This window comes from Lipophrys pholis (genome assembly GCF_963383615.2).
Source record: "Lipophrys pholis genome assembly, chromosome: 5".
Lineage (NCBI taxonomy): Eukaryota > Metazoa > Chordata > Actinopteri > Blenniiformes > Blenniidae > Lipophrys > Lipophrys pholis.
In genome coordinates, this window is record NC_137628.1 from 17967134 (window position 1) to 17991443 (window position 24310).

General features: G+C 40.6%; 1 protein-coding gene across 2 annotated transcripts; it reads right to left on the bottom strand.

Annotated features, from left to right (window-relative positions):
- Nucleotides 1–8201: 8201 nt before the first annotated feature.
- On the bottom strand, nucleotides 8202–17361 carry LOC308109282 (ATP-sensitive inward rectifier potassium channel 12-like). 2 transcript variants are annotated; one of them, XM_080462756.1, is made up of 3 exons: nucleotides 17080–17361; nucleotides 11852–12030; nucleotides 8202–10677 (listed from the first exon to the last, which is right to left on the bottom strand). In XM_080462756.1, the coding sequence occupies exons 2-3, from the start codon at nucleotides 11941–11943 to the stop codon at nucleotides 8970–8972; spliced, it is 1800 nt and encodes a 599-aa protein (XP_080318882.1). In that variant the 5' UTR covers nucleotides 11944–12030; nucleotides 17080–17361; the 3' UTR covers nucleotides 8202–8969. The 2 variants fall into 2 exon arrangements, with proteins under 2 accessions (XP_080318882.1, XP_080318883.1); XM_080462757.1 differs by lacking the exon at nucleotides 11852–12030.
- Nucleotides 17362–24310: the final 6949 nt, after the last annotated feature.

The following is a 24310-nucleotide window of genomic DNA, read 5'->3' on the forward strand; positions in this document are numbered from 1 at the left end:
AGATTTGTTGCAATGAACTGATAACCAAAATTAATTTCTTCAAATCGGTAAACAATTGAATGTTTTAAGATTCAAACAACTCATTCTATCTCTAATGTCTCATTTGAATTTACTTTTAACAACAGGGTTTAATCTATAAAAGCTTCGGGGATACTTTTGTAAGCCCGTAGTTTACTTGTAATAACCAAAAAAAGAGGATGGAATTTAATCTCTTGTTGATTTCTTTACTGATCTGAGTTGTGTGTTCTAATAAATCAAAATAGAGGAAACAATAACCCACATTTAGCCCTGAATCCAAACTCTACCGTGTATTTTCTCACATTTTGTTCATCCTGAACCATCATGAGCCTCGGGGCAGCTGTAACTTGTTAGAAAATAGAGCTCACATGGTCGCATCAGTCTCTGCTAACCTGCCATGTGACCGCTGTAATGGGCCTCTCCATGACTGCACAGACCACTGTGTCACAAGAGCGCATTTCCTGCAGCTCCTGGGGGAGAGCGGGGAGAAGATGGGAGGACAGTCAGTCTCATGATCAGGAGGGAGGTCAAAGATCGTGGTTGCTGGCCGCGAGGGGGGGGGGGGGGGGGGGGGGGGGTCAAAGAGTCAGTCTTCAGGTGCACAGTTTCTCATGGGCCACCAGTTTCATGTGAAACTGAACCATCATGTGATGGAAAGCATTTATTGCTTTATTTTTAATGTGAGAGACCTTGTTAAGGAGGAACATTAAATCATTAGGTTGAGGAATGACACAGGACTCTAGGAAAAGATGGTAGACTCTTTAGCTTTGGCCATAATGTATGAACAGCTCCCAGAGGGAAATTCCTAAATCTGATGATGGATGGAGAGAAAAGGCAAGAAAGAGGAAAATAGACAGAAGTGGAAAGTGTCAGAGAGAGAGAGAGAGAGCGAGAGAGAGAGAGATAAGGGAAGCATGCACTGCGGTCAAATATTCACATGCTGGGTCACATTCTGTATTAAACTGCTGTATAATTGGTGGAAAGCATTCACTCCCATGTCAATAGGCACATTTGACCCAAAATGAATGGCGTCATTTGTTCCGAATGATGACGAACTTGACTAAAACGATTTGAAATTATATGACAGAAATGGCAGAGATCAGCCCTGCGGCTTCATTGTTCAAAAAAAAGAAAGAAAGAAAAAACAAAACCTTTCTGCGAGGCTGAAGCTGCGAATACAAAATGAAACGATCAGTTCAGCTTTTCCTCATGCTTGTTTTTTTCAGCATTTACTGAACAACAGTGTACATAATTCATAAACACAATTTCCTCTCAAGGCGTCAGCAAAAAGAGTCGAGGTCCAGGCTCTTCCTCGGGGGAATTCCACCGCTCTTGAGCAACTCCATCAGTAAAACTGAAGCTCATGTGACTACACATGTTGGTATCTGAAACTTGTGTAGTGATTTCACTCAGAAATGAGACATTTTCAACATCTCACCATCATTCTAGTTCCTAAACAGGCTGTGGGATCGACTTTCATAACAAATTTGTCCATTAAGACGGAGAATTGAAGGAAAACAGAGCGTTGTGTTGGGTTGATGGAGCAGACAGGCAGCAGAAAGTGGGTCAGAGTGTTTCTTCTCAATTCACATTGCTCCTGGAACAAACTGGTGAAATCAATGGCCGCAGGTGTTTTCTGGACTTATCTCCCGATTTATCCGCTATATGCAGACTGTGTAAGTGGTGATGATGCAGTGACATGCCATCCGTGGTGATGAATATAAAAAGATTCTGCTGACCTCTATCACTCCTTTTTCACCCATTTTCATCCAGTGAATTAGTGCAGCTGCACCACACTTAAATGGGTCCCCCTCTTTTTTCTCTGAGCGCGTATGTGACCGAGCATGAATCCTCTCTTTGTGCTCCGTCTGCAGAGTTTCCCCCCTCTATAGTTTCTTGCTTTCTTCATCTTTTTTTTTTTTTTTTTTTCTTATTTGGGGAAGAGGGGCTTCGGTTGCGATGGCACTGGTGAGGCGGTGGTGGTAGAGATGGTGGCGGCTGCAGCAGGGAGGAGAGGCGGGGTGGGGGGTGTGTGTGTGTGTGGGGGGGGGGGGGGGGTAACTTGTTGGACCACATTCCTGTGCAGCTGTGGAGGCTGGTGCAGGGTTGGGAGGTGGGGGGGTGGAGGGCAGAGCAGGATCATCATTGCATTGCAGGGCATCATGAATGGTCTATTGTTCGGTGGTTTGCTGTGTCCGCATCTCTCCGCCACAGCTTCAGCTTGACTGAGAGCAACTCAGGAAAAAAAAAAAAAGATGAACAACAGGAGGAAAAACAAACAAAACACAAATCATTTATTGAGATGGTGCAAAAGGGAAATTCAAAAAACAAAAACAAAGATAAGCCAAGGGTCGAGATAGAGGCTGAAAAGAAGTCATCAACACGTCTGACTGGGATGCTGAACCTCTGAGCGTAATGATGGTGATGAATATGGGGATGATGGTGACTGGGACAATAGTGGCATTCATGTTGTGACTTGACGACAATTTTGCCCTTCAGTCATAGATGCCCCTCGCCGTTTAGTCATGCATTTATGCCGACTGTTAGCAATGCTTAATATTCTGCCCTGCAGTGCTGAGAAACCAAATGTTGTCATCACATTTTTTGGGGGGGGGAACAAAATAGCTTTCACCAATCAGTTTATTTTATCAGATTTAACTAAGAAATTGGTTTGTATTTGTTCGTCTAAAATGTCCCTGACAGTTGCTGTGTCTTCACCAGAAACTTATTTCCTTTAAAATGAGGATGTGCAGATAAAAACTGACAAAATTAAAGTCACACCACAAGTGAATCGGGGCCAGATGGACCCAGGTGAGGTCTCAGGTCAGGCCCCGTTTTGTCCCAGAGGCTTTTCCTCAATCAGCATCCAGCCGAGCATTTAAACTCTTAGTTCTTCATATGAGAGGCTGAAGACAGGCTGATTCAAGACTTCTATAGGAAATATACACATGGACATTTATTGCATTATGTTTTGACTGCTGGGAAAGAAATGGGAAATTACCTGCATAAATAATTGAGCAAATAAAAAGAGATTGAACTCGCGTCCTTTAAAACTTCCTGAAGTGACGTTCCTCAATATAATATTTATTACCAGAAATTAAGTGGTGTGCTGAATAAGGCAACATACAAACCTTCAGAAAAGCTTTTTTTGACACTGGAGCAGACTTTTATCACATACAAATTCCCCACAATCTTGCCACGCGTTTAATTCGTCTTTTCTTTTTTCTATTTCAATAATTTTGGGCCGTCAGTCATTCCTTTCCAGAACAAATTAATAAACTCACCCAGTTGTTTTGGATTATATAATTCACCTCCAAAACCTCAAAATAAGTCATGTTTTTAAAGGAACAAAAGCATCTGTGTCAATATTTTAAAAACACAACGTCTCAAACGCCACCAGGGACATTTACTAATGTCGATTTTACAGTATCTTATTCTTGTTTTAATTTATGAGGGGAAAAAAGTGATAAAGAGGGGAAAGTAGCCAGTGTAGACTTTCCAATCATGGGGTCTTCTCAGAACATTTAATTAGTCTGTGTGAACGAGGGAGAGAGAGAGAGAGAGAGAGAGAGAGAAAACGCCTGAGGGTCTCAGGAAAAGACAGCTTACATGAAAGAGGACGTTGTTGTCCGAACTCAGGCACAGATAAAAAGAAAAACGGCAGAAAGATGGATGGGACATTTGGCAGTCGAGACAGAGGAATATGATTTTTCTTTTTTTCTTTTTTACCCTTCTCTGACATTTGGATTGATTCTCCATTCTTCTTACATTTTTTGAAAGCCAGAATTACTTGAGTCACTCTTTTCTTGAAAATATCAGGTGAAGCTTGATATACATATGAAGAATTATTAAAACCTTAAAGACCAAACTCAACTGTCCACATGATGCTCAGACAGTCTGAATAACACGACGGTGAAAACAACATTTTGTGTTTTCATGCACGTTTGTTTATTGGCACTCACAGATATTCTGGATTCAAAGATTATCGGGCCAATTGAATAACCAGCGACAGAGTTTATCAACAACATAGACCAATGACAGTTCATCTAAACTGCACTTCATAGAGTATGACGATGAAGATTCAACTTTTTGATTTAATTCAGCTTTATTACTGCAGTGCCAAATACAAAGCAGTTTTTTAAAGGCACTTTTACAGATAATAGAAAACATTAAGGGACTAAAGACAAAAGCAGTATATGAGTATAAAGAGACAGAGCGCCCATGTGAGAGTGAGACGAAGACCCGGTTTTTTAATAGACGTCAGTAAATGTGATATACCCCTCTAACATAGCTGCTGGAGTCACATGTGCGCTTCCCCTCAATGTAACCATGGAGCCACTGTCCTACAACATTAGATGTGTTTATTATTGTCACCATGGCAATGAATGAATGATGACTTTCAGTGAAAATAAGATTGCTGTCTCATAAGACGTCGTCCTTTATGATGAGGAGGTGAAGGTGGACCTTCCTGGCCAGTAACAATGGCACTGATAAGAACTGAGAAAAGAAGAACGAATTAGAAACTCATGCAAGGATTTAAAATCTTTTTGTTGTTGTTGTTGTTGTTGTTGTTGTTATTATGGGTTTAACGTCAGGCTTCTCCAAATTCTATGAGTGACTTGTTAAATGTTGTTCCCTCTAAGTTTATGGCAGATAAATGATAGAAACCAGAGAAGAGGTTTACAATAGAAAGATATCTGGAAATATGTTTGTTGACTGCAAATAATATGGAAACGGGCTGTATGTAACCTGAGGGCTAAGTTGTCCATGTCTCCAACGTCTGACATATTCTCTACCTTGCACGTCAGCGGCTTCCATCCTTGAACCAGAACTCTGCTGTGTTATATATTTATATATCCACGCAGTAACCTGCATCCATTTGTGTAAATGTGTTATCAGTGCAGAAAAAAGTTACATTCACCTTTTTTTAGCCACTATGTCAGTGTTTTGGAGTTTCTTCATATTGATCTGTGTGATTATTGGCCCTTCAGAAATAAATAAAGTAATTTTACTGCATCTGAGTCTGACTTGTTTTTAAATAAGTGAAGCACGCACGCACGCACGCACGCACGCACGCACGCACGAGCATCCAGAAGGTGTTTGCCCTGTGGTGTTTCTCAGCCTGGTTCAGGCCTCCTCTGCTGAGCGACACACAATACTCCTCTGTCTCTGCAGCGAGCTGCTTCACAGCTCCACAACAGACAACAGCTCATTATAGAATCAAAGATGGCTCAGCCTCGGCTCCCAGTGCCTGAATACTGTCCCCTGCTGAGCACTCACGCTGTCACCAGCTCCGGTCGCGCAGCCTCAGGCCGCCGACAGCCAGTGAGGCCAGAGAGGGCACACAGACGTACGGGGAGTCATGCACATGAAAGCACATGCACACACTCACACACTTAACCTACATGAGGATCAACGCACACCAACTTATTAGGCAGGATCCCAGTCAGCTATTAGCGGACTTAAAAAAGGCCACAGAGGTCACCCAGCTGCTCTCGCTCCTTGACGTTGATGACAGGGGGATGTGACGATACGGATAATTACCCAGCATCTGAAAACAGCCGGAGAGTAGGATGGGATGACAGCAGGGAGAGGGGAGCATCTCAGTGAGTGGAAATGTCTTGTTAGAGGAAAAGACGCAACGTTCACCCAGACCACTTTTCATCTGCTCTGGTTCGGTGAAGCAATGTAGAGACGTCAGAAAACAAAAAAGACCTGCAGGGATGAAATTAGAGCACTAATGAACTATAATGAGCTTTCATCCCACCGCAAGAAGAGTCTTCTTGTTTCCTCTTCTAGGTTTCCTCTGCAAACAGAAACTCACCCTTCTTCTGCACTATTTCAATTAGATTTGAAGCTGCGATAAAGATCTAAGCATTGGAAGTCACCTCGGAAGAGTCGGTAAAAACTCTAAAAACATTCACAGATTAGGTGATACATATGGTTTTTTAAAAAGCTCCAATCTGATCAACTTTACTTTAAAATTCATGCAATAATATGACTATGCCAAACTTCCTATACCATGTTAGAGAACTAGAATATAGTGTCACAACAGTAATTTCCAAATACAAATATAATTTGGGGAGGTAGGAAATGTTTATATATATATTTTTTTTTTGATTTAGTTATTTATTTATTATTTTGTAATTCTGTGTTTCGTGCGCAAATCTGTGGAGAAGTGGTACTTTCATCAATTAATTTACTGAAATTCATAATAAGCTTCACATATCCGTGAAATATTTGAGAAAATGTTTTCATATGTTCACTCAGAAACAAACGGTTAAAAAAATTTTTTACACTAAATATTTGGAACAAAAGGCTTCAATTCTAAATTCCTTCAAAACAAGGCAAAAGACCTTTCAGTTTGCTGCTGCCTTTCAATAAAGCAATCGCTTGTTTTATGCTGCACCGTGTCTTTAATCCTTGTATTGCATTTCCATTGTATTCTTCATGCTTGAACATTTTTGAGTTTTGAATAATTATATTTCCTTTTTATTGTCAGTTATTTTTCTATATTTGTGTCAAAAATTGTTAATGCAAAGCATTTTGAATTGCCTTGTTGCTGAAATGTGCTTCATAAATAAAGTTGCCCTGCTTTAATGGGTGTAGGTGTGGTTACTCTGCAGCAAACATGTCACATGTTGAATAGGTTGACACTTTATCATTTAGCAACAACATGGACATCATTTGTCACTTTGTACTTACCTTACAAATATTGGTTATTGGTTTTTTTTCCTGTCATGAATGAAACCAAAGATACTTAAAAATAGAGATACTTACGTAGAATTTCATCTTAAACCAGCAGTTGCAGCTCTCCTATAAAGTGTTACATGAAAATGTTGTGAACATTTTTAAATGATTTGTCCAACACGTACAGTTTGCGGATATAGTGGCAGTTGTCAAATAAAAAAAATGTCGCATTTAGAAAAAAGAATTCCTCTTTCTCATCTCATCACATTGTGGCCATTGTATTTTATGATGCAAGTCTTTCAGTCACAGTTTGTAGTGAGTTTGCATGTTCTCCCTGTGCTTGTGTGGATATTCCACTTTACCTCTGGGAATGAATGGGATTGTTTGTCTCTCTGTGGGTGGATGGATGGACAGCTTCATCGAAAACAACAGCACTTGAGACGGTGCAGTTCACTGCAGTGTTGCCCTTCAGCCACATGGTGGCGCCCGAACAACAGCCAGAGTTTATCCTGTGTGGTAAATACAGGCCACTTCATTTTATCATAAATATCCACTGCTTCTTACGCCACACCTTCATTTGGTAAGACTTTTAAATATAGATAAAAGCACATAGAAGTTGTACTAATGGGGTTAAAACCTTTTTTTTTTAATAAAAAAGACAATTTTTGACTCTTCTTTCTTGAAAGTATATATTTGCAGTTCCTCTGAAACAAGAACATGAAGATAAAGAGATAAGAGTAGTTCATATTTACTTGTGTGGGCAACTAAAACAGAACAGTGGCAAAGAAGTTTACTTTTTATTTCTGTTGTTTATTTCAGATCTTCAGTACTTCTTAAACAGCAAATCTCGCGCCTAATGATAGTTTTGTTTATACACGCAAATATATAATGAATATATAACCTAAAATTCCAGGAGGACTCCTGCTGCAGGGGGGTTGACAGAGACTTGGATGATGAATTAATTGTTATGACAGGGAATTCACTATGAACTGCGTGACCGAGAATCATCTCAGACATTCCTAAAGTACTTCAATGTAATACAATTATAATCATTTTTATGCTGTTTACATTACTTTCATGACATTTTACTGTGTAGCTTTCTGAATTAGAAAAACAGTATTGAATAGATAATGGTGTCAAGACCCGAAATATCTGCTGCACCTCACTCATTAAGGCATCTCTAGTAAAGAATGTTATTTTCCATCGTGGCGACCTCCATCAATCATTTCTGTGATTGAAAGCAACAATTGCCTTAATTATAAATATATTTCAAACTGACACCCTCGGGAGAGTGTACCGTCTTTTAGCTGGCTGTACAATAATGTGAGACATGCTCTAAAAAGGTGAGAAAGCAATGGATGGATTACATGAAAAGTACTTATAAATCTAAAGAGTGTATGTAATTTGCCCTGTTTGGCAAGAATAAACCACAAACTGCAAATTTGCAAATGGCTAACCTCAAAAAGTGTAACAGACACAGAACAGAGATATTTCAATTTTTAACAGTGTTTTCTGTTGTTTATTAGGTGTTTTATTCATACAAAACATAACACAGTTGTGTTTAGTATCACTGATAAAAGTAAAGTGCTTGTACTTCATTTGCACAGGTTAGACGAGGTGTTTGGATTCTGCTGCATGGTTTCTGATTTGTGCTCAGTTACTTTGGATTTATAAGAAAGAAACCGAGAGGAAACTAGATTACTTTTGAAATATTAAAAGTGAGAGTACTCAGTTCATACAGAAATAATTTTTTTTTTTTTTACAGAGAAAACAAGTGTGTTGTAGTTTGAAGCGTTTGTGAAAAAGCTTCTTTTTGTTATGGAATAAATTTCAAAACCTAAAGAATTATCTGTTTATGATGTAAAATCCCTTTAAACTTAAAACAAGATTATGTTATATTTACAAAACTGGAAAACAAAACAAAAGTTGTATTATCGACAGGTCATACTGAATAACAGAAGCATTAACTGAAGGATACCTCATGATTTCAGAGTATTACCTGTTTACCATCAAGTACATGAGCTGTGCGTTTTGAAGATGCTGATGTCACAACATTAACCCAAAACCAGATCAAGTTTAAGAGCTGAATCTGTTTTGTTGGTTTTTTTTTAATTTATGGCCCCTCCAAAAAAAGATCCTTCTGTTCTCCATGCATGTACAGTCTAAATTGTGTCCTCCATCTTTTATTTTTACACAAGTTCAATACTTTGGTTGGATGCACACAAAGAGAGAGCAAATGGAAGGGCAGCCATTACCATTGATTAGACCCCTGACTCTCTGCTGATGTACAAAGGTAGGCTGGGCTGTAGTCTATCAAGGCCGATCTGATTCTCTGTGTCCAGAACGCACAACATCTCCACCGTCTGCTCCTCGACAAAAGTCTCCTTGAAACCCAAATGAATGTCATCTCTCATCTTTGCCTCCCTGTCACTTCTCACATTGAGGTTTGCCACCTCCTCTTTCACGTTCCCTTCGTCCTCGTCGTCCCCGCAGCACAACGCCACCTCGTTCTCGTAGCAGAAGGCGCTGGGCGAGTGGGACCCCAGCAGGCGCCGGGCTGCTCTTGGGACAAACGGTGACGGTGACCGGGAGCAGCTTGAGCTGGAGGACGAGGACTGCCCACCACGACCGCTCATCTGACTCAGTTCCCTGGCACAGCAGTGAGGTGTAGACGGCACTCCGTACGTCTTATGGAAGCGGGAATAGTCCACGTGGTAGCGGTCGCCCTTCTCAAACACCACGGGCTCGAAGCGGTGCCCCCAAAGGATCTCCTTGGCCAAGTAGGAGCTCCGTGCCTGAGTGGTCATCGCTGTGGCCTCCACCATCCCCTCCAGGATGACCACGATCTCAAAGTCTTCCTTCAGCAGGTCGGCTCGGCTCAGGTTGTACAGCGGACTGTTCTTGTTTATCTCGTGGACCACCACCAGCGGCGACACCAGGAACAGCCGATCTAAACCGTCATCGTAACCAACATCAATGTCAGTTTGCTCTAACGGGAGGTACTCGCCCTCCACAGTCATGTGTGGCTTAATGAGCTGAGCACGAACGTGAGCCTCAACAATGTGGCTCTTTCGCATGTTCCCCAGGCGCCACATGAGGCACAACTTGCCATCACGGAGTGCAATGACCGCATGATGAGAGAACAGCAAGGTCTGTGCCCGTTTTTTGGGCCGCACCATCTTTGCCATAATGGTGCCGATCATGAAGGAGTCGATGATGCAGCCCACGATTGACTGCACCACCACGGTCACCACTGCGATCGGACACTCTTCAGTGACACACCGGAAACCATATCCAATGGTGGTTTGCGTCTCTATGGAGAAGAGAAAAGCCCCGATGAAGCCTTGGATGTGGAGAATACACGGTCGCCATTCATCTTTCCCTTCCTCTGTGGCACTCCGAGGATCACCGTCCTTCACCGGGATGTGGAGGTCAAAGTCTCCATGCGCGAACGCCACTCCCCAGAATATCAGGCCGAACAGCAGCCATGACAGGAGGAAGGTGGTGGTGAAGATAAGCAGCAGGTAGCGCCAGCGTATATCCACACAGGTGGTGAAAATGTCGGCCAGGTAGCGTCGCGGCTTGTCCTCCATGTTGTTAAAAACCACGTTGCATTGACCGTTCTTCTTCACAAAGCGGCTCCGGAGGCGTCCTGTGCTCAGATCCAGGCCCAGACGACATGAAGGCAAAGCACGGCAACTGTTGTGGATGATGGGCTCGTTGGTTACCCTCAAAGATAAAGCGCCTCTGCCTTCATCCCTTCCCGGGAAGTCCCCTCCTCCTCCTCCTCCTCCTCCACCTCCTCCTCCTCCGCCTCCTCCGCCTCCTCCTCCTCCGCCTCCTCCTCCTCCGCCCTCCTCAGTCCGCATGGCCCCAGACAGAGTCTGCTGAGTCAGAGGACTGTGGCCATTGTGGAGGCCCAGGCTGGAGATCTTCAGGGCATCTTCATCTGTGGAAACGATGCTGTATCTGGAGAAGGAGAGAGAAAACTGTGAGAAATATCAGAGAGTCAAAGAAAAAAACAAACAATCCCTTTTAAAAATATATAAAATCATATCAACTGCAGTAAGCTAAAGAAGCAAGCGATAAGAACAGCGACTTTATATTGGATGGTTCCTTCATGTTGACATCAATGACAGTGAGACAAGTCTGCTTGTATTTTTCAACTTAGTCTTCTCACTGAAGCATCGAAAATCCGAAGAGTGGCGCTGAAGACTTTCTTACAGGAACCGTTGTCATGAAAAAGCATTTTCTTCTGTCACGATTCAAAGGCCAACAGAAGATTCCCACTGGCTTTTTGATAAGGATGTCATGGTGACACAAACCTACAGAAATGTGCATTTCCTGCAGCTGTCTATGACAACATACATGATCTTGTACAGGAAGAAATCGAGTTCATGATTATTGATGAGTATGTTTTTCCAAGAACCACTCAGCAAATGTAATGCTAATGATACTGAATGTAGCTCTGGTTACTGGAATGCAACTTCCTCCTGAAATCCAATGAAGAGCAAGTAAAAACTGAAAATGCAAATCATAAAAGTGTAATGGCTTACGGCTAAATATACAACCAGGAGTAATGTGAGCATGGACTGCCAGTAGAGGGCTAGCCTCTCATGCTAACTGCAGCATCAGAGCATAGCCACAAAATGCTTCATCTATATTTTTTTTTAAATGTTTTGCTCTTGTGCTTTCGATGATGTTTGCTTGCAGGAAAGATGAATGGTTTTCCCCTCACCTCTTTATGACGCCTCAGCTACTAAAAGGATTAATACTTTTCATGTCAACCCTACATTAAATGCAAAGCTTGTTAGAAACACTAATTTTTAGGTTAACAAAAAGTGTTTTAAACCTAACTTCAGTCAATTCAGAGAATAATTCTACAGTTGCATGCTAATAGCTGCAGCTTGAACTTGATGATACAGCCACTAATGGTTTTCCTGGCAACTTAAACATTGTTTTGAATACAACCAGGAAATATTCTAGCAAAAATGTACTGATAAGAATTAATCATATCATTTCATAATTTGTTTTTTTTATTTTTTACTATATAGGGATACATGAATGACAAATTCCGAGGTGAATCAGAATAGCAACTAGAAGCTGAAGCCACTGGCATAATTTAATTTGTCATTCAGGTTACCTGTTGACTCGCACCGCTCCCATGGCACCAGTGATCATCAGGCTGTGTCTGCGGGGGCAGTAATGTAGGTTTGGGCGGGCGGTTCCAACCATTAACGGACTGTTGCTGGACAGGATGGCAGTAGGAGCTCAGGTCTGTCTTGGATTTGTCATTAGCACTGATATCTCATGATACATTTTCTGTGAACGAGGACGACAAAGAAGACCTTTTGGTTACGTATGTGAAAATGATGCCAATGAAACAAAGAGATAAAGTATCATTAAGAACCTTTTTGTGGATCCATTAAAAAAAACAAAAAAAAAACCCTGTCGTCTGCCTTCTGCTGAAATAAATTAATACAGAGGAAACATATTTTGCAGCGAAGCAGGTGCGTCCCTATGGAGTCACAAAGACTGTCTATCTGGAGTCATTTGATTAAAGATGATTATCGGTTAAGGCAGACTACATCCTAAACAGGTTATCATAGTCACACCTGTGGGCATTTTAAAGTGTTTACCCTGTTTGGGTTATCTTGTCAAGAGGAAAACAGGAATATCTAGAAAATTTCAAAATACACTTAGGTGATAGTTTTCCTAATGTTATGACGTAGAAATGAACAAAATACAAAATCAATTGTTGTAAACACAGAGTCCCATTTTTTTTTTTTGCCACTTTAATATGTGGTTCTCACTCAGATCCCTGGCCAAGGCGTTCCATCTCCATTTGGAAGCATAAGTAGAAAAGGCACCTTCAAATGATATAGTGTTGTGATTAGATTTAATTTAAAATCCTTAGCTTGGGGAACCCAATAGTTCTCCACTGGTTCATATTTAATTTAATGTTACAACAGGCAGTATTTCATAAAAAAAAATGACATAAATAAGCCTCAGGTGGAACAATAATGCCAGGTAACCACTCAGGTTTCCACTGTGGACCGTGAGTGTCAGTGGAACATTTCTTTTGAAAAATGATCAAACGATTGCTGAGATATTTCTCTCTGTATGAAAGTATTACGTAACCAAATAACCTTCTACATAGAGGTGCACTGGCTAAAAAATCACAGTCAAAAATCTTTCAGTGAAAAGTTTGGCCTTGCCCTAATGCACGGAGCAGACCAGACAGTTTTTTTGTAATGAAAGCCTATTGATCAGGTCCGTGCTAGTGATTAGCCTTAGGGACCTTCAGGCCAACCAGGAGTGGAAAACTAGACAGGCAGTGGAAGGGACAAAGGTTTAAAAAAGAGACGAATCAGTGGTAATCTACTGGTAGAGGAACAATTGATCTGCTGTTTGGCCTGATGACAAGGTTGGAGGGTGATTTCGCTCGGCTTATTATGTCAGCACGCTGGGAACCAGGAGGACCAAAAAGCAGCAGGTTGCGTAACCGATAGATGGCCAATTGCACGCAATACAAGAGGGCATTTGTGGTTTACGCTTTATTGTACGTGAAATAACTGCAGCTGACGTGAGTCAGCTGACAGCCCCTGTGTTAATGACAGGTAGTAATGGATTGTCTTGGGAAAATTTCTGACAACTGCAGTTTAAAAGCCTTCGTTCGATAACACTGCCACGTCAATATTAAACACAGACACTGATGCACACGTATTCGCCCAAGAACGCACGCACACACACATACACACGCACGCACACACATACGCACACACACAGGCACACAGGCACACACACACTCACACAGATTTTGATGGGATTTGTTGTCATATAACGTAGGCCCCGTGCCTCCCTTGTGTGTGTTGCTTTCAGACTCGTGTTACACCAAGGACAGATGTTAAGGACTGGCTGCTGAGTGGCCAGATGAGGGATGATCTTCGAATGGATAATCCCAAAAAGGACAGATGATTACGTCAGCTGGATAACTCTCACAGCTGGGGGAGCGTCTTCCACCATGAAATCACAGCCTTTTCTCATTGAGACACGTCAGGTCACTCAGGTCTGTCTCGAGTCAGTGCCAGCAGTGTGGGATCAGGCTGACACAAGGCGGCTCACACGCTGCCTGGTTTCTATATAGTATATATATATAGTAATTACTCTTGTGCACTATTTGTTAAATGTTGCTTTTCGCTAAAAATATTCTCATTCTAACTTGTATTATCGAATTCAATTGGCACAACAAAACACACTGTCATTTCTTACAATGTTATTTGTGTCTTTGTAGGATTGAAACTACACAGTTTCATTTGTGGAGGTGCCAGACTTTCTTCAGAGAACTGAAGAATGTCACGTCTTGTCAACTTGAAACATGGAGACAAGAACATGGCAGAACTTAACAATTAATTGAAAGATATTTAGAAAAAAGAGTTAAATTTTTAATAGATCACTTTTAAATATTACTATTAAATATAATGGTATTATTTTGTGGTGTTGGTTAAAGTACTGGGGATTATCGGTGTAATTAATTAACAAAATTAAGTCTTGTTTTTTTCAGCATTTGGAAATACTTTATACCAAAAGATGATGAATGTTCCTGACTATTAATATAAAGTTACACATTTGTTGTTGGATTGGCACACCGTCTGTAACCATACCTCTTAAGACTAGGCCTGACTTTTTATTGTTCAAGTGATTGACAACCAAAAGATGGCCAGCATGTTGAAGGCAAAACCTGAGATTTTCAAACAAAGGTTTTGTTTATCAAAGTGTGTTGTGTAAGTACGTCAATAAAATCTATGTGAACGTTTAAAAATTCTTAAATCTCTACATTGCCAATTAAAAACATTGCTGTCTGTTGCGAACAGTCTGATTGTTTTTTTCCCTCAGTTGAGAGAAGTCCTATGAGGAAGTTGCTGTAATTAATCTTGGTCATAGTTACTGTATGTACTGTCTCCATAGGAACACCTCTCCTCTCCCTCTATCTCTCTCTGTGGGGAGGATTTGCTGCGTGTGCTTGATGGTGTATCATATCAGACAATCGCAGATAAACTGACTGAGGCAACAAGGGAGCCATGCACACTGCATCTCATCCAAAAACAACCAAAACAGCAGTAATAACGATGCTCCACAGGATGTGTTATTACTTTACAGTGACCCTGAGAGGGGACGCCCGTCACTGGCAGAGCTCTTACTGAGCTACATCAGAGGAACCCAACTGGCATATTTTACATCATAATCCCATGCAACGGAAAGAAAGATAGGAGGAAGCCCTCGTCGAATACCAGATTACTATTTCTGTTAATCTTCCCATGCAAAAAATGATGTTAAAGGTGGACGGCAATCGCCTAAGCCCTTTTGTGTAATCTGAGATCTGACGGCATGAGAGGAGGATGGTGCAGAAAGAAAGAAAGAAAGAAAGAAAGAAAGAAAGAAAGAAAGAAAGAAAGAAAGAAAGAAAGAAAGAAAGATACATACATACATACATACATACATACATACATACATACATACATACATACATACATACATACATACATACATACATACATACATACATACATACATACATACATACATACATACATACATACAAGATGAAGAGAGATAAAAGAGTGGGATTTTACAGCTGCTCGGGTGTGAGGAAATATACAGATTATAATGAAGAGATTATGATGTCAGAGGATGTTACTACCACACCTAATGTCCTTTAGAAGACAGGAGGATTTACACACACTGAAATCATGAAAAGTACACAATACAGAGTACAATGCAAATGGTTTGAAATCCAAAGAAATGCATAAAAATCCATCTGTTGAATTTAGGGGGACAGGCTTTGACTTTCCCCCTCTTTTTCTGCATTTCTCTGCAAAATATTTTGTTCTTGAAGAAAGACCTAGATGTCCCTGTGGGCATCACTAGCTCCAAGCTGTGTCCTCGTCCTGCCGAAAAGCAAAAATAGGGGGCTTGAGTGCTCAGCGGGACTGCAGTTATTTTAACTGGGAGAGCTTGAGTCCTCCCACACACATAATACTGGAAGTCATGTTAGATAAATTAACAGCGACAGATGAACAATGAACAGTAGTCTGTTTGTATTCGCTTAACTAAGCATAAAAAAGTGCTTATATAATCCTGATAAACATCCTGGGCTGTTTTGATTTTCTGGAACTGAAACCAGGAGCTGGTTTTTTTGTATTTTTGTTTTGTACGTTTTAACAAGAGAGATTTTTTTCCCGTAAATTCTTAAATTATGCATCATGTGTATTACAATCTGTTTGTTAGATGTGCTTAGAAAAGATGTCTGGGAAAAAATCAAGACGCTTGTACCAAAGCTTTGTGCTATTTGGCTCAAGAATTGCACCATTTTTTCCACGACATGGTTGCTTTTGAATTTTGTTACATTTAAAAGGGGAAATTCTGTTTAAACACTTTTGTATTTCTTTCCCTCAAATGGATGGAAGTTTCCTGTAAACAGGAGAATTTGCATGTGAAATAAGGCATAAATTCCCATTCAACAAATCCCCATGCAATATCCTCTCATGCATGCAAAGCTGAAAGAATATATCAACGTTGCATATAACTCTCGCAAGATCATTGAGCACATTAACAGTTTTTTTTTTTTTTGATGTAATATACTATGTAGAGTGTGCAGAGCATGTAGAGTTTGGATGTACTGTTTTGTATCATGAACATTTACACAATAACTTTTTAGGCCGCATCAAGCCAACAGAAGATGTTCTGACGTCAACCAACATCTCTGGCCCTCTGTGAGAACTCTGTTTCCAGCTGTGGACTTCAGCATGAGGAAGACCTGCATGCAGATCCAATGTCCGTCCACACTGTGACACCACACAAGTTATGACGGGGCAGTTTGTAAACGGCGCAGCAGCTGTGACGTGTGTTGGTTTGATTGAGGCCACGGGAGCTGTCCAGTGCTGGAAATCAATCCACAGCCTGCAGGAAGAATCGACAGCTGGGAGGAGGAGGACGACGACGAGGAGGAGGAGGAGGTATCCCACCCTAACCTTCAAAATTATTTTGGCCTTTAAAATCTGTTCCTCTTTTTGTTTACACTGTCCACAATTATTCCGGCTGACTTCATGAGCATCACCAGCGTTTTGTTGGGGTATTGACCGAGAGTTCTGAGTAATTACGTAGATTGCTGAACAGGGGACAGTAGGTTACAGCAGGACTCTACAGGTTCTTACAGTACACTTTTTGTTAGTCCCAATATGAAGTAAACAACACTGTGAACCAAACTTCTTTTTTGTGTGCCATCAATCATAAAACAAAACATAGACAACAAAGAAAAATAACCACACATTCATCGTAAAAAAGTTGAAATAAGAAGCCTTAGTCACTCACCTCCGGGCGACAGCAGACTGGTTCACTTGAGGATTAACAGAGGTTTCATCCTTACAATAATAATCAAAATAAAAAAGATATATTGGCAGGTTTGCAGCCGCTGCAGAGCTCTCTCTTCTTTTCCTCCCTGTTTCACTTTAGTGGACAAACATTATTTGTATGAATCTGCTCCGGGATTCATCTCTCACAAACTTGTTTGTGCCTCCAGTCTGAGGTCCGACTCGTTGCTCCATGGTGGCTGAACGAGTCGCTCCTGCTGGTTGTTCATCTGCCCCGATCCCTGCTGTCCGCGTGCGTGCCCGCGCGCAAGAGAGAGAGAGAGAAACGGTGTGCGTGCACGTGGGAGAGAGAGAGAGAGAGAGAGAGAGAGAGAGAGAGAGAGAGAGAGAGAGAGAGAGAGAGAGAGAGAGAGAGCGAGAGCGAGCGAGCGAGCAAGCGAGCGAGAGCTCTGATTATGTTCCTATTTATATATGCTATTGTTTCCCCCAGAGCACAGAGATGTGAATCTGTATATGATTCAAAGTGTCGCCCACAATAGATCCTCCAACAATACAACCAAAGACTTTTATAATCACATTCAACATTCCTGCACGCTCTAAATAACGGTCCGGTTTGTTATTGTCAGTGGCAATACTGAAAATTTGATTGCTAAGTATGCAGGTTGCACCCATCAAAAAAGTGCCTGATCATTTCTTCCAGTGGAATGTGACTCTGGTAGTGCTGTAGTCAAGACCACCGAACCGGAGACTGAGTCAAGACCAAGACCAAGACCAAGACCAAGACCAAGACCAAGACCAAGACCAAGACCAAGACCAAGACCAAGACCTTGAAAATTTGGTCCAGAGAACTGGTCTCAACCAAGTCTGCTCTCCAGTTTGACTCTATTGGATGGATTAAATGCAGAAGGAGGATCAATAAAATAAGCTTGCTTTCAGTTCAGTTGTTAATTCATGTGGCTTAATTAAAACACCAGTTGATTTATTTACTAAACATTGATAAATATTTCAAATATTCTCCTACATGTAGTTTAGATTTGTTTTAACTTTTTGCACAATTTATTTTGTTGATCAAGGAAGATTGTTCTTTGTTTAACTACTTACTTTTTTTTTTAACATGAAAAACGAAATTCAGGTATTGTGAATTTAATTGTGCCTTTGTTCATCTTCATTCTTTCAGGATGTGGTCCTTGGGAACGATGATGGCTCATGGGTATTGTAATATTTTGCGTTTTGAAATACCGAATGAAACAGTTAAGATAAGAAGATTGCTCTTTGTTGTGTGGCAGAATTTTAAAAAGCTTGACTCACATTACTTACATTATTCATGTTTTGGGAAAAACAAATCAGTGTCTTGTATTTTGAACAAATATTTTTTGACTTCAATATATGTTTGTGTTAAGGTGCTAACTTCACATTTTTCTGTCGATTTTACAGATTCAATTCAGTTAAATTCACTTTTCAGATTTATTTTGCTTTCTGAAGAAAGACAATCAGGGACGCTCACATCCACACCAACAGTCAACAGTGACACACCGATTCAATCAATGAGCCTGCCTCTGAACATGGAAGTAAACCAGACACCCCGAGAAACCCCTTGAACAGGAGTCCATTCTGTGGAAAACATATCGTATATAGACGGTGGTTCATATAAATGTTTGGGTGAAGTTGTGGATTAAACAGAACATATAGTATAAAAAAAAAAAAAAAAGTCTAAAAACATAATAATAAAAGTGAAAAGGGTCTACAAAAAGTTGTCAGATGTGAGATAAAACCTCTCATCTTTTCTTTAGTTCTGTATTTTTTTCCTGTATTGTTGTATATTTGTGAGTGTTGCTGTACTGCTGTGGCAGAATGAATTACATAACTATTAATTAGTGCTGTAGGCAAGCACAATAAGCTCAGGCTTCAACCCACATATTAATTTGATTAGAGAAATTAATGACTTATGTTTTTCTATGAAGATATATAAATATAGCAATACCAACAATGACATTTTTTTAAAATGTTTATGATTGTTGATATGTTGTTACATTGCATTAGTATTGTGCATAATGATGTCAAATAATCTGAACTACTGTTATAATGTCTTATGGTCTGTGAAAAGTAATGATGATTTATTCAAATGATCAAAAACAATCCTTAAACCCAATAAACACAGAAAAAAAAATCATTGTATTTATCTGGTGTTTTGTGACTTCTAGTTCCCATTGTTTGTGCCGTAGAGATTCTGAGTGTGATAACTCAGAACCAAAGATGCTCTGTGTAGTTTGCACTTTGCACGGCCTCCCTGTCCATGTGTGGGTTTTCTCTGGAAGGCCCAGTTCCCTCCTACTGTCCAAAAACTGGAATCTGAGGTTAATTAGTGACTGAATTGACTGTGGGTGTGGATGTGTGTGTTAGTGAGCGTCTGTTTCTCTGCGTTTGCTCTGTGATGGACTGATGGCCTGTCGTGGGGGGGACTGCCCACAGTCAGCTGGGATCGTCTCCACCGCCACATGATCCTGAATTAGATAAAGTGGTAGGATGGATAGATGATCTTTTCCCTTAGTATATTACAATCATTTCTCAGGTCTCTAATGGCAAGTTGGATTGAATATGTGTGATTTACGTTTTTCCAAAATGTTTTCACATTTTATACCAGTTTAGCAGTTTATCAAACAACAAATGTTTCAGTTAAAGAAAAAAAAAAAAAGAATCATCTGCACCACTGTCACGCGATTACTTTTGAAAGGCTTCATGAAATAGGGATTTTCCTTTGGCGGCCTCGTCGATGCTTTTTTTGTGTCTGTGTGGGACACTGAATCAATCTGGAGTGCTACCTGTATACCAAAATAATCTCCCCTGCTTTCCTTTCATATCACCATTCATCTCTGGCAAAAATAGATAGAATACAAGCTGATGCTGTTGCCAAAACCTTCTTGTTGCGGTGGACTGATTGAACATGTTCCATCTGTGTAATTAAATTTTAATAAAAAATAAATAAGATAAATATGAGGGGAAAAAAAGCTCTTGATTGATCACAGCATTGTCAAACCCTTTCCATATGGCTAGGTTTGACTTTTCACTTTCCAGACCTCTTTCAAGTATTATTGCCAATTAGAGACACAACTCTTTAGTTTCCATGGAAACCTAATTTCACCCATCTTTCTGGTCTTTCTCTCGCATATAAATATATGCTCCCCCTCTCTTTTTCTCTGCACGGTTTATTTTTAAAACTCCTTTCTTTCTAGTTTCATGAGACAACAGGTGGGTGTTGCATTGTGCAGGCGTGTTGTTGTTGGGGTGCAGTAATATTGGACGGAGCAGTGTGGGCCGAGGTCGGAGGTCATGGGATTAACTCAGTGGGCGCTCAGAGGGAATAGGCAGGCTGAGAATAACTCACAGTCCGAGGAACACAATGTACTCCATGTAACAAGTCTGAATGAAATAAAACTTGTTGCTGTCTTTGCCATTAACAGCAGCACTTTGATGATTCAGGCACGCTTTACAATCACTCTTACAATCAAATACGAGGTGGATTTTCCACTTGGGAAATAAACGTGGGATGCCACACAAAGATGGCACAAAAAAAAAAAAAAAAAACCCAACTGAGAAATAATAAATGAAAATGGCTGAAACACAAGGTTAAAAACAACCCGTGCTTTAGCAGGTTCCTCCTGCAGGCTCAGTGTAAATGTCAGCCGTGGTGTCTAATAGAAAACCCTCCTAATTAGAGAGTGTTAAGTCATGCAGCGGGACATGAAGCTAAGTTAGGTGAAGGATTGACCGTCTTTCCTGCCAACACGGCCATCTGTGTGTAGAAATAGCACCCATCTAGGCGGCAGTGTGATATTAAAGCATTTTACTGACACTCCTGTGTTTCACGATCTGAGACCTCCATCCTCCCCACTGCGTTCTCCTGCCTTTCAGCAACATTACATTGACTTTCATCAATGTCCTCCTCTAACCTAAACCACAGTACACCGAAGCCTAAGCATGACTCTATGACGTGTGTTGGGATTTCACATCATTATGTCGGGAACAGTGGTCTCGCTCTGGGACGCCACTGTGTTGTTCATTTGGAATTTTAATTAACAGTTTGGTATATTCTATGAGACTGATATAAACGAATTGGCTATCACTTCCTGTTATACAGGTGGTGTCCCAAAGTTATCTGATGTCAATCAGATCCCTTTATTTTTTGTTCATAATCAATAACTATCTTTGATCACCATTAATCATTATTAATAGCCAAACTGCCCATAAAGTTGATTCCCAACAGAATCGTATCCTGCTGCGAGACTGGTCCCAGACACGTCTCCATCAAATTTGTAATAATTTTGATGTGAAGTTGTGTCTCAAACCAGCAATTAGTAAAAGTAAAACCCATTAAAAGAAAAACAGATTTCGACCACAAACAGAGATATGATAGGTAGGAGAGCGAGCCAGCAGGAAATTCATGGATAACCAAACCCCCAGACGTGTAATCGTGTTTTGGTTTTTTCTAATATGTAAAATTTATGATTGCTGGTTTTGTTTGTTTTCAAGGGACTAATAAACACACAGTATATTTGAATTGACAAGCACTTTGATATTTTGTCGCCTCTGACTTTAAGTTGAATAAAGTTCTTGTATCATTACATGTATTGTAAGGCTGAGTCAGCTGTTCTGTGTTTTGGAGAACAAAATATCGCATCAGCAGGTTTGTCTCAGGTACTTCGCTTTATCCAACATGTGGTTGCAGGTGACCGCTCACAAAGGCAGGATTAACCACAGGCGGAGAGTGAAAGTCACACACACTTACATACGGGTAATTTATCGATGCCAATCCACTTCAAGTGCGTGTTTGTTTGGACTCTGGGAGGAAAATTAAGTATGTGGCCAAAAACCCATCCACAGACAGGGAGAACATGCAAACTGAACTGAAAGGCTCCCAGACGATGACACTGAGGGCCTTCTTGAAAGACAATTGTGCTAAACTCTACTCTGACGCCAGATTGAGATCCTCACATCAGAAATAAATACGCACGCACTGTTTTTCCCCTCAGTAAATCTCACTGAGGTCAATGGCAGCCATCGCCGAAAGCCCTCATCAGTGCTCGGATAGCTTTCCCTTAGTTCCCTTTTTTAAATTTGATAAGCAGGCTGATGGGAGCTATTTTTTGTTGTGTGGTCGGTCTCTGTGGCCCTGCTTGATGACTCCCCCACGAATGCCATGAGAGCCAATTTACTGGGAAGCAGGCGGCTGCCTCATTTCTCACTCGGAGCGCTGATCCAGGTCAACGTGTTTTTAGGAAACCAGGCCGGAGGGGAGGGGAGGGGAGCGGAGGGGAGGGTGAAGTCAGCGGCAAACATCACTCTCAGCAGTTGAATAATTTGACTGAAACAGAAGAAGCACAATAATAACACAAATACTAGTTCTATTGAACACATCCGGTAGTTTATCGGGCTCATGTGATTAATCCTCAATGTGCATTAGTTGACATTCCTCATAGGGGTGGTTGAACTGTCTGATCTCTGAATTACACAGTGTGAACTACAAAATGCAAGAAAATAAAAGAAACCCAATACATTAATGGAATGAAAGTCAAAATGAAAACAAACCTCCAGTAAGCTTTAATGTTTCAGATATTAATATCCACGTTTAAAATGTGATATTTGTGATGATTATCGAACATAAAATGTACTACACCTTCCAGCCCGTTCTTCCAAACGGTGTGTGGGAACATACTGTACATGGTCTGTCCAAGTCACTCAATAATAAACCTTAAATCTGTAAATATTTTTCATGTTAAGTAGCCATTAAATGAGTCATTAAACACAACGCTGACAACTATATAATCATTTCAAAGTCTGTAATGGTGATAATTTTAGGTCAAATATGTATGACTCCATAGTACATATGGAGTCATTCAGGTAACAGCCCAATTTACTCCATTGAACCAACTTATAACAACAACATCTGACTTTTCAGCTCTTTTATGATCACAGCGCCTCACTCACTGTTTCTGTAATTGATTTGGTATAATATCATCTTTTGTTGTTTGTTCACTGTGAATGACAAATGATTCAAAATTACATTTGATTGCAGTTTTTCTTGAAGAAAATATTGAAATAAATGACTAGTTAGACAATTGAAAATAAATACTAACTAGTTACTTTAAAAACAAAAAAAACAACTATGTTGTGGTGTTGATGTGACACTTTTATTGGACTGTCAGCATTACCAGGTGGTCAGGTGATGTTCAGCTGCTATTACATCAGTTAGTATAAATAAATAAATAATAAATAAATAAATAAATCTTCCAATACCCTCGGCCTCCTGTACAATCTCTTTCCTCATACAATTCACTCCTCCCTCCCTCGATGGATCCACCATCAACCTCCTCATTGGCCCTGCTCTTCTCTTGGCTGGCAGCTCCATCCTCAGCATCCTTTACCCTACACAGCCAGTATCTCTCATACGTGAGTGAACTGTGTCAGCCTCGTCTTTCTCACTTTCCAACACACTGTCCAACATGAGCTGCCCCTCTAATATACTTATTCCTAATCCTGTCCATGGAAAGCCTCCACCCCCTCAGCTCTGCCACCTACAGTTTGTAAACCGTACGGCATTGCTGGTCTCATCCTGTGCAGATCTTCCCCTTCAACCTACCTGGGGCCCGCCTTTCAAAGATCACTCCTCATCCAGCCCACTTGTCCTGTCCTCTCTTTGCCTGCATGTCTTTATTAATGACGTTACAGTATGTTTTCCTCAGCTTTAATTGTTTTAATCAGTTTAGAAACTGCCTTTCGACTGACAGTATTCGCCAAATAGGGACTTTTGGTGTAAAGTTTGAAAATGGTAATAAAAGGTATTGTAGCCAATATCTCTTTTTACAACGGTCTGCTGCATAACCCCCCCCCCACAAATAATCCTCATATCAATGATGACTGTGCATGTGTCGACAGCTACAATAGAGTAGTCATTTTTTAAATCTGAATGTTGTGGTTAAGAGTGGGGTGTTAGGTGGAAATCAGCAAAATGTTACAGCAGTAAACTAAAAGCCTGCAGCTGCTTCATGCAGAAAATCTCTGGTTGGATTTCAATAACAATTTAACACAATCTTGAGACCAATTTCAGAGAGCAAATTTTCTCCTGTATTTTTTCAGTGACTACCTGCCCTCCATCCAATGAACACCACAGTTCGTGGAATAAAATAAAAAAATATTGATTCGTCAAACGCGTGGGCATGTTGATCTGACAGAGGAAA

Coding starts and splice junctions, on each gene's coding strand:
- LOC308109282 (XM_080462756.1), bottom strand. CDS start 11,943: ATGGTTGGAACCGCCCGCCCAAACCTACATTACTGCCCCCGCAGACAC. Junction 10,678..11,851: donor GGAGCGGTGCGAGTCAACAG/GTAACCTGAATG, acceptor CTCCTTCTCCAG/ATACAGCATCGTTTCCACAG.